The sequence below is a fragment of the Cajanus cajan genome, chromosome 5, assembly GCF_000230855.2.
Source record: "Cajanus cajan strain Asha chromosome 5, NIPB_CcT2T_4, whole genome shotgun sequence".
NCBI classification, from domain to species: Eukaryota; Viridiplantae; Streptophyta; class Magnoliopsida; order Fabales; family Fabaceae; genus Cajanus; species Cajanus cajan.
In genome coordinates, this window is record NC_138521.1 from 55,792,547 (window position 1) to 55,804,222 (window position 11,676).

The 11,676-nt window shown below is 29.4% G+C and overlaps 1 protein-coding gene across 3 annotated transcripts; it reads right to left on the reverse strand.

Moving 5' to 3' along the window:
* LOC109807806 (agamous-like MADS-box protein AGL19) lies at nucleotides 1–10,957 on the reverse strand. Of its 3 annotated transcripts, none has more exons than XM_020370444.3 (8): nucleotides 10,767–10,957; nucleotides 10,441–10,646; nucleotides 3,827–3,917; nucleotides 2,054–2,115; nucleotides 1,854–1,953; nucleotides 928–969; nucleotides 785–826; nucleotides 1–347 (listed from the first exon to the last, which is right to left on the reverse strand). In XM_020370444.3, exons 2-8 carry the CDS (start codon nucleotides 10,620–10,622, stop codon nucleotides 177–179), a joined length of 690 nt encoding a protein of 229 aa, XP_020226033.1. In that variant the 5' UTR covers nucleotides 10,623–10,646; nucleotides 10,767–10,957; the 3' UTR covers nucleotides 1–176. The 3 variants fall into 3 exon arrangements, with proteins under 3 accessions (XP_020226033.1, XP_020226032.1, XP_020226034.1); XM_020370443.3 differs by having other exon boundaries at nucleotides 10,441–10,656; XM_020370445.3 differs by having other exon boundaries at nucleotides 3,827–3,908; nucleotides 10,441–10,656; nucleotides 10,767–10,956.
* Between the last annotated feature and the right edge of the window lie 719 nt (nucleotides 10,958–11,676).

Below are 11,676 nucleotides of genomic sequence, written 5' to 3' on the forward strand. Positions count from 1 at the left end.
TAAAAAAAAAGGTTTGGAACGTGACTGTTGTACTCCAATTATTTAAGTAGCAGTTCACAATCGCCATTGTGATTTGTTAGGTACAACAAAAGTTAAGCATCTTAATCAGACATGAATATAACAGGGTGAAGGTGCGCTAGCGTTTACAAGGGCATTATTAATATTCAATCTACAGATTATTTGGCTATGTATGTTTTATTAGCACAATGTGTTCCAGGTTTCAACTTTAATGGCATTCTTCTCTCTGGTCTCCCTATGAATAACTCCGTCTCTACCTCTTCTCCCCCTTTTTCTGTGAAGAGTTCCACATCCTCATCGCTCCAAGAACGCTGTTGTTGCATCCGATACTATAACAATTTAATGATGTTAGAAATCCGCCTTGAATCATGAAGAAAGAATAACGAAAAAGAGGAATAATGTTAAATAAAATTGTAGCATGATAGTAGTTAGTTAGAAATATTTTCCACTAATTTGATACTTCATGCGAAACTTTTGCAACATATTAAGGAGTGGAATTTTGAAGGGAGAGAGAAGAGAAAATAATATTTTTATTTTTCAATTAAGAGACTTATATAACTTCTATAAAAATAAATAAAAGACGATGAAAATAAATTTATATTATTTTATTTTAAACAACTATCAAATTAGAGAGGGATAAAAAAAATATTTTCCCTCTCCAAAACTTCAGTCTCAAAATTAAAGAAACAGTCTATAATGAGATGAGTTGAAATAAAAGAATGCGCAGAATCTGATTTTGGAATGCGAAGAACAAAGAATGAATAACCTGGTCCCGTAAGCGTTTATTTACTTCGAGTAAGCACCGTTCCTGAAGTCAGTCCAAAGAACATGGTAGTTCTAATTAATGAGCAATCTAAAACAAATTATCGAAAGAAAGATATGCGTGCAATCATCAAGACATAACATTACCTCATCTTTTAGCTTCTCAATTCGCTCCCTGAACAATTGATTCTGAGCACAGGCAGCACCGAATTTTCAACGTTAGGTGTCTTGATTATTAATTAATTAATATTTTTAATACGCACATATCAAAGATCATAGACCATCATTATGTCATAATTAGGTTTTTTTTGCAGTTTTAGACGTTCTGCTCGTTATATTTAGCAATTGATTTAAGGGAAAATTTATTCAGACCTACCCAGGCTATGGAACCGAAAAAATTCTTCATCTTGGGCTAATTTCCTTGTTAGATTTTATGAACTTTCAGTCTTAGTCCTGCTTATCTGCTAAAATAATTAGTTCAGTAGTTTTCTCCTTCTCAGATTGGTGTGTTAACCCGTTTAATTGTATTCAGCTTTGCAGTTTAAGTTGAGGATTGGCTACAGGGGCCTTTTATGGGTTTGATACTTGTAGAGGTATCTTTTTTTCTTGATTATAGGATGTGAATTGTATACAATAAATTTCCTTTAACTGTTAATGTTGAACATTTTTTGCGTCTTAAATAATAATATCAGTCTTTAATGTGTTGTTAGCTTTCTTTAGTTTCCCTTTAAACCCAATTTATTTCAACCTTTATAAACAATTAATATATCCTGAACTACTTGTTTTGGTTAAGTGTTTGTTTAATTTTACATTGAATTCTTAAAAATTATGTAAAATGTCTGTTAACATGTAAATTTTCAGATGTATGATTTCACATTAAGAAATTTATTATATGTCAATAATTGATTCTTAATTGAAACTACTTTATTATATCAAAACTATTGTTATATTGAGTTTTAATATGATAAAAACACAAATGAATTTTACAAAAATAATTTAATTCAAAATCAATTTTTTCAACACTCATCAAACACACGTTAACATAAGTGGAAAATTATGTGATTGAAGAATACCTTTCTTGCCCTAATTTTGTTGAGGCTGCTTTCGATCTGATTCTCTAGCTGTTGTAACTCGTAAATACAACACGTATCCAATTCATCACCCAAAAGCTTCCTGCATTATGTAAGGATCTCCAATGTTGAGAGTAGTCAGTTATGTGTTTCTCTCAAAACCAATCAGATTAATGAAACTTGTGAAAGTCGGTTCTAAAAACCTTCTGGAAACTTCTAGGTGCTCGATCTTCGTTGCCATCCTGACATCACCTTCCTTCGGAGGCTGCATGTAACACAGAATATATAAAGGACACAAATACGATTTCCCACTCGTTCACTCATTAATTAAGCTATCATATTTGTGTTCTGATGAACCAAACGCGATGGTAGTGTTACTTCTTCTTCTCTTTCGTTGCATTAAATATTCGAAGTTGAAAATAAAATGCTAGAGTAAGAGTCTAGATGAAAATCCAGAAGCATCATGAGAATAAACTGAAAGCCTATCGAAGGAGAAGAGGGACAAGCACAACCAACCATCACAAACTATGCAAAAACGACTGTGAAATGGCACCGAGAAGTGGCGATTCTGGTGGAGGCACTGTGGGATTAGGGTCTAGATACTAATTGGAACACATAATGTAAAGCATACAAATGGCTAAATTCAAACGTAGAAGTCGTGCGTGCATGCATGCGTGGAGATGTGTATATATGAGCATATAAAAGTTGGGAATTCATTCAAGTGAGGGTATATATATATATATGCATGAAATAATTGAAAATTAAGCAGACAGACTCATAAAATTAAGGCTAAATTTCTTCTTCTTTTTTTTTTTTTACCCATAATTTATAACTTAAATTTTGTCATCAAAATTTTAAAATTGTACATTTAGCTACTCAATTTTAAAGAATTTAACATATTTTATCATCTTGTTAATTTACAATCTAAAATCTTTAATTAATTATTGATACGATTCATTGATTGTTGACATGTGATAGTTGATATAATATTTTATATCATATCATCATTTATATATCACATTAGTAATTGTCATGATATATCAATAGTCAACATATTATATTAAACAATTAATTGGTAAAATGATAATTCTAAAATGTAAATGAACAATTACCTTAAAATGTAAATTATAAAATATAAATAGTAAAAAATTGTAATTAAACCTAAAATTAATTATTGATTTACGTGGATATACCATGGTATTCAACCCATGTTGTTTCTTACAAGTACATACCATAGGGCTTTGGCTAAAAGATGCCATTAATGTAAAAAAAATATTATTTGGACCCAAATAAACTTTCAAAAAATTCTTTATCCTATTTGTACTTGTTTTCAAACCCATTTTGTGTTTCACATAAGCGCTTTAAACTTGTTCAGCAACTCGGGTCAAAATATATATGGACCAAAATTTCTTTCAGTCATAAAACAACCGTAGGATCCTGCAATTATAATCAAAGGACATAATTTTTTCAATTATATTTTATTTTATTAATTAATATAAATTAATTTTAATGGATAAGATTTCATGTGTGCAGCCACTTTTATGACTGCAGAAAATCCATGTTCAAAACAAAAATATCCATGGGTATATGTTGCTAAAGTACTGTTTACTGTAACATCAATGACGTATCTTGACTGTGTTTAAGGTGGAACTAAAAACCACTGTTATTTTACTTTATACGGAATATCAACCTGTTCTATTTACGGTATATTTCATGAAGACACAACTCAAAACTATAGGAGGCTAGACTGGCTAGTTAAACATCAAAACTTGCTACATTTGGCAGCAACCATGTACGCATGGATCGAAGTTTAGATTTTTCATGACACCAAAAATTAACCTGTTGAAGATGTATTGCACAACAACCATATATAATATAGTGTATGTTCCTAACAATATCATTGTCATATATTCGATAAAAAAAAATTAAGCAAATACCAATATATATATATATATATATATATATGAAGGGCTAACCTGTGTGTTTTCATGGATTCCTTTGTTGCTGACACCCTGGTCCTTGATTTTCCTTTGATATCGTTCAACTGTTTTGTTTATACTGGAGCATCTCCAATGGACAAGAGCATTAAAAGTTTCTGAGCTACCACTGATTTGATACGACAGCATGACAGGATATTTGAAATGTGAATGATCACTGAAGTCAACCAGTGAAGCACATTTCACAAGAAAATAGCATTCATCGGTGACATTCACCAGTTCACTTCAGGAATGATTCACTGGTTCACTAGTTTCTCGGAGAAACTTTGAAAACAACAGGTTTTTCATAAGTAGGAATAAGACAATATATGCAGGTGGATGTCATGAATATACCTGAGACTAAAATGGCTCGTTATGAAACTAGAACGGTCCGTTTTGCTTGTACATGTTATGTATTAACTTTGCAACTAGAACGGGCCGTTCCAAATGCAAATTTAACACACTATGAGTGTAGCAGAACGGGCCGTTCTGATTTTAAAACGGCCCGTTCTAGAACGCCAACTTCATGCATACGTTGACCAAAATGCCGTAGTGTGATTTAAAAATTGAAAATAAAGATTCATAACATACCATAAATTCAAAGACAGAAACATGGTTCAGAAACTGAAAACAAAAATTCAGAACATAACATATATTTATAAAGTTCAAAGAAATTACTGAGAAAGGAAATCATCTAGGTAACGCTGAAAGGAAACCCTAAACCACAAAAATTCAGGTTGTACCTAACAAATTGTTATTGTTGGGGTACATCGTCAATGACTTCAAGGAAAAACACTATTTCGTTTCATCCTTGACTATATAGTATCAATTTGCTAGTAAGTGGTTCACTCCAGTTTGACTAACAATTAAATAAAACCTGCTACAATTGTCCTTAATGATACACTGCATTGTCCTTAATAATACACTATATAGCCCAAATGTTTAACAATTGAAGTTATCAATCCTCATTGACAATATTACCAAATTTAGTGTTTGAAATACTTTATACCTTGGGTCTTTTTCCTTGCACGATTCACAATCGTGAACTACAATCATCGACCATTCTGGACCAGAACGGCCCGTTCTGGTTACACTATTAGTATGTTAATTTCGCATCTGGAACGGCCTATTCCAGGTACAAAATTAACACACCAATAATATAACCAGAACGGGTCGTTCTGGTTCTAGGTGTATTCAAGAAATTTGGCATCTACCTACGCATCTACGTGACATCTACGTAGCCAACAGTTAACTCCGTTTAAATCATTTGGACGGAAGTCCCAAATTGCAATAATTTAAATGATTAGCGACTAAATTGAAACAAAAAATTAAAATGAGACTAAATTAAAACAAAAAATATTATAAGAGACCAAATAAGGATTTTAACATAAGAAATATGACTTGAAAGTAAAAATTAGAGAAAATGTGTTATCACAAGTTTTTAAGTTTAAATATATGGAATCAATAATACAAAAATGTTAAAAAAAATTTAATAAAGATGTCACACAAAAATACAAGAAAAATGACTAAAAAGAAAAAAAGATACAAGGGTTATTCGTAATTACAAAGTGCCTACTAAATTTAAAGACGACTTTTATCATAGTGCTATATGTTTAACTATACTATATATGATAGTGAATGTAAGATGGATGTGTGATCACATGGATAAAAATTAGGAAAAGACGAGATACAAAATGATTGTGTATGAAAAGAAATCGGTGTAACGTCAATCAGAAAAACATGACAATCAATTTTGATGGTTTAAGATATGTTTGGGATTCAATTGAATTAAGCTCAATTGGAGTTTTAAAAAAAAATTACACTCACAAATTTCAATTTTTTTATATTGAAATGTACATGATTTTAAATTAGTATCTAGACACACATAAAAATAAAATAAAAATAAATAAAAAAAGTTATAAAAGACAATTCATAATTTTTTACTACAACAAAATAGACTTTTAATAATATTTCATATAATTTTTAGTGATAATAAAAATTATTACAAAATAATTTTTTATTTAATCTAAAAAAATTACATTTAATATAAAGATTCCTCTCAATATTCTTGTAAAAGTTTTTTTACATATCTTTCTTATTAGTAAAAAAATTATTAGTTAAAATGATTATAACAATACATAATGCATTAAAAAAAATAGTAAACTAACTTTTCAATCATGTATAAGGTCGGCCAAATAATTAATGATAGAAGTCTGAAAACAAAATTTAAGACAGACTTTTATACTAGAAATAAAAATAACTATATTTTAGGCCTTTTATCAATATATTTGACTTTTCTGTTTTACTAAATGTAATAGTAAAGAATTTTTTAGCTAGTCAACTTTAATAATTTTTCAATAGCAAAGAAATAAAAAAAAATTCTAACAAGTTATATGTAGCAATATTAACCCTATAAATACTACTTTCAGTTTAAAAATGAAATGCATTTATGTCTTCGATGTTATCAAGGAAGAGAAGTACGTAGCTAGTTGTAGACTTGAAATACTGATATTCAAAAGGAAAGTATATATTCAAGAATATAATTAGCCATTTTTTATAATAGAGAAATGCTTATTATTTCAAAAAGTGGACGGAAAATTTAGTCAATTGAGTAAGAAAAAATTGACATATGTAAATGCATTAATTACAAATTCACAACAAAAATATTTTCGGAAGAATATTCGACCGAAATGTTTCAGAGGAAATATTATTTCTCTTTATAATACTATATCTTCAAGATCATTTAGGTAGGATCATTATCAATTTATCATCAAATTTTAATTCTCAGCCATTATTAAAACAAAAAATAACCAAACTCAACAAATAAGAATTATTTCAAGGAACGGACACGCCTCAAAAGTATGTCATTGAACAGAAAAATTGCTGAATTCACCAAAAGAATATTTTCTGTTTGGAAGATTGTGGTTCTCGGAAACAATTAAATAAACTCCATGTTTGTCTAGATGTCAATTAGAAAAAACTCAAAAATACATTCGTTTTACTAAAATAAATTATTTCTTTTTTAAAAACATGCTTCCATACTTTTATCCGAACAAAGTCTTTTATAGTTTATACACTAAACATTGGAATTTGGAAGGGGTTTCTGTCATTTTATTAAAAAATTTACGTGGCATAAGTGATTAATTGACCATAGTTTAGACTTCAGAGAGATAATATAATCCTCGATATAGCACAAGACAATGCCTTGGGTTTCTGTTCCAACAGAAAATTGGCCTTGGGTTTCTGCAACTATATACACTGATAAACAGACCACACCTCAAACAATAATTTGACAAATACAAAAGGAAAAGGGCCAGTATAATTGGCAGAAGGTTTTGAATGCATTATCCTAAGATTTGGACATATTTTCATTAATGAATAGAACAAAAAAATATTACCAATAAGTGATATTCGTGGCGGATCAAAAAGAGAAACAGATTTTAATATAACAGTAATTTCAGGTATATCAAGGTCCGGCTCTTACTTTGATGTTATTTTTTAAGATTCCAATTTGTATCATACTGAATCCTGTCCTACGATTAAACAACTAATGGTTCTAAAAAAAATGCTATCTTCATTAGAAATTATTTATCATCTAAGGCCATATCCAGGGGGTGATTTATAAACAATTCCAGTTATCAGCTTCTTTTTTCCTTTTTTCTTAAGAATCAATATATAAATTATTTTTATAAATTTTAAGTACCAATTCTTAAGAAAAAAAGAAGAAAAAAAACTGATGTGACAAGTAAAGTTACTAATGACCTAAAGTAATAATATTATCTTTAATTGCTTAAAAAAGATTATACATAAATAATCTTTTTGATTAAAATATCCTTACTAAATGACTTTAAAGTGTAATTAAAAATTATTAAATATTTAAGTGAGATATTTTTAAATAAGAATAATTCAAAAACATAATACATTTTGTTGTTTTAAGTGAAAATAAGTTTTGTTTTGAATGCTGATCAGTGATCACTAGGATTTAGAAAGGCTTCTAGAAAAATGGAAATGACATATTTACACCTCACCCATCATTGGTTTTTTCTTGTTCCATTTGGTAGGATGGAAGTACAGAAAAATTTTGAAGAAAAAGAAAAGTGAGTGAAAATTGATTTTGAATTATATAATAAAAGAGAAAAAGAAAAAACCAATAATTTAATTGAACTTTTCTCTAACTTGGGTCTAATTGTCTAGTTCAAGTGAACCCTCAGTAGCTTGAACCTGGCAACGGGCTGAAGCAAGGAGTAGAGTTTTCTCTCCATCTTGTCCGAGAAAGTGCACATAAGTTTCGAAATAAATTTTTTTTTGAAAATATATAGAAAAAATATCTATTTACTTTAAGTCTATATTTAATAATTAATATTTTATATCAAATTTTAATGATTTAATTATTAAATTAAAAAAATTTAATGTATAGATCAAGTTTACAAATTTTTTAAAAAATTAAATATTATTTGATATTTTATTTTATTAATTTAAATTAACAAAAATCATAAAAGTATTTTATCAATTGATTTGAATTTATATAAAGAAATATCAAATAGTTCTCAATCTAAAAAAAATTATAGACTTGATCTATATATTAAAAAAATTTAATCTAACAGTTGAATTGCTAAAACTTGATATATGACTTAAGTTATTGAATAAAATAAGTCTTGATAGAGTTACTCTTAAAATAAATGGATCTTTCTTATACTCTAAGTGTTAGTCTAAAAACTCATACTAAATTTTATATCTTCAATATTTTTTTTGTATAGTGCAAATTTAACCGTTCCAATCAATGAATTATGTGATATTATATTCAAGATTATATATATCAAATTTTACATTATTAATTTAATTTTTTCTAAATATGTTATCTAAAAACGGATATTTACACATATCATATTATATGTGAAATTAAAACAATACGATGAACTACTAAATAATTTTAAAATTACGTAAAATTTGATATATATAATCTTGAGTATAATATTACATAATTCAATAATTAGATCAATTAAATTATTATTACACAAAAGTTATTAAAAATATAAGATTTGATGTAAGATTTTGTGTGTGTGTGTGTATTTATTTATTTTTAAAGGTAAATAATTTTAAATATAAATATAAATAGTTATTATAATAAAAGTAAGTTAGAAAAAATTTTAATTTAAAATTAAATAACCTCTCAAAAACTCAATTTTTAATTTTTTGCTTTATTTTTCTTCAATTATCCTTTAACCAAATAACTTCTATTTTCACTTCAATTTTTTAAATTTATTTCTCTATTCATCCTCTACCTCTATTCCATCGCCACACTACCAAACACATCCATTATTATAAAGACAAAAGCAGCAGCTCCCACTTCACTGTGGTGAAAGCCCGACAAGCCCCACTCTCTGAAGAACAAGAAAGTGGTCGATGATTAACTTCCTGTTGTGCATCAGTGCTTGGCAATAGTGTTGTACTAATTATAACGAAGCTGGATTCACGATGAGCTCCATAGTTAACACTCAACAAGTTATACGTTTTAACATGATGTATCTAAAGTAAATAAACATGCATGGTACCTTGTCTTGAATTATAAGATGGTCTTTGATGTAAATTGAAACAAAACATAAGTAAAATAGTACAATATAGTTCAGTCATAATAAACTTTTTTTTTTATTCTGTTTATTAGTAATCAATGCACAATACGACCAATGAACCATGGAATTATGATAGCCTATAAGTCTGGTTGGCTTTGTCGATGGTTTTTAATAAGGTTAATGAGATTTCGCCAAATCAATAGATATTTATTATTACATCACGAAATTTAGCTACTATAGTATAGAATGTGCTATTGTGTTACTAGCATTCTTTTTTTAATCAAATGTGAAATTAAAAAAATTATACTACGTAGTACTTCATGTTTCAACCAATGAATTGCATTTTAAGGAAAAAGAGGGATTGTCGTTTATACGCGAGACTAATAGGACAACTTACCTTCAATTAACTGTACCTTTTGAGGGGAAAATGTACCAAAACAATCCATATATATGACAAAAAAAAAAGGTAAAGAAAAAAACACTGACACGTATGGCTAAATATGTCTATGTCCATAATCCAGGTGAATAATAACAGACTATTCCTTTCTTAATTCACCTTGATGATTTTGGCAGTCCGTTAAATTTATTTCTTCCTTGTTAACCCTTGTGTAGGAATTCTTATTTTGCAAGTGTGATGATAATCTAATATAGTTATAATTATAAAATCAACCCTTTCCTTCTACAGTGCCCTATATATATATGAGCATCTATTATCTTACTAGCTTATTTATTTTCCAGTTTCAAAATTGATATTCAATGCGTATAGTATAGGTCTCTTATATAATATTTCTTAAGCCAGCAAGGATTAAATAGGCTAGCCATGATTAAAATTCACAAAATATTCATGCTATTACTGACAAGGGGCTGAGGTAGCTTTATGCTTATGGTACGAACCTAGCAAACTATGGCCCTGGTTCCATATATAGGCATAAGATTCAGTACTACTCAGCGTCAGGGAAAAACATTTTTACCTATATTGAGTGAAATAATGAAGAACTTAAACAAGTAATTAGTAAGCTTGAAAGATGAGTGGGAGTAACATACCTTGAACTGGAGAACTCATAAAGCCTGCCTCTGTTAGAGAAGATGATGAGTGCGACTTCAGCATCACACAGCACTGAAAGCTCAAAGGCCTTCTTAAGTAACCCGTTCCTTCTCTTCGAGAACGTTACTTGCCTGCTTGTCTCATTCTCGATGCGCTTCATCTGAGTTTTACCCCTCACCATATCCTTGGAGAGTGAAGATCTGAACTGAAACAAACTAACAGAAAGCGAGATCTGGTTAGCCATGGATTAGACCGCAAGTGGCCAAAGCCTATAATGTTGTTGGTGTTTCCAAAAATAGAAAGTGAATACTCAAAGAAATCAAACCTGACAAAATTTTAATCTGGAACCAAACAATGGAATCTTTTGTGCCCTCAAGGAGCTGATTGCAAGCTCAAATGCTCAATCACAGAAACCCTAACACAATTTTCCCGAGAAAAGCAGCAGAAGAGAGAGAAAGAGAGGCATCAGTGACTGATTGATGGATTGCTGGTTCCCCTGTATGACCTAACTTTCTTTTTAGGTCTTTTGCCTATTATTATATTATATTATTATTCTCACTTATTAATAATAATAATAATAATAGTAATGGAGTATATATCCCAACCTTGCAAAATGCAGATAATAAAGGTCGTGAAACTTAAAAGGGTAGCGACTAGAAATGAACCGAATCATATTTTTTCTTTTTTGGGTAAACCCCGAGAAAAAGAAATTAGACCTTTCCGAAATTGAAAATTTTGGGAATCAATGCTCCCGATGCACGTGAATCTCACTAGCCACTATAATTGAGCTATTTCTCAAAAGAATGAAGCTTGTTTTACTCGTTGGAGGCACAAAAACCTCGTTGCTATCGTGCATTCGGATGACACGTGGGCTTAGAAACCGACAACCCATGCTTCCGGTGACATTTACTCGGACATGGTCAATGTTGCGATGGTGAACAGCAAACAAACCTGTCGGTTTCCACTTGCCAGTTATTTTCGGACAAATAGTCACGATCGAGTGCAAGTGCAATGGAAAAATAATAGTACCGGTACTAGTTATTTGTTTTCTTAAAAATAGTTTAGTGTATTGTATTATTATTAAAAAAAATATAATCATAAAGTTCACGTAATCTAATAGTCTCTAATATTTTTTTAAAGAAAAAGTATATAAACATCTTTTCAGATGAAAAAATGCGACAGTAAGAAAGGGGTAATCCGTACGAATGATTGAAACATGTCGAGTTTTGGTACTG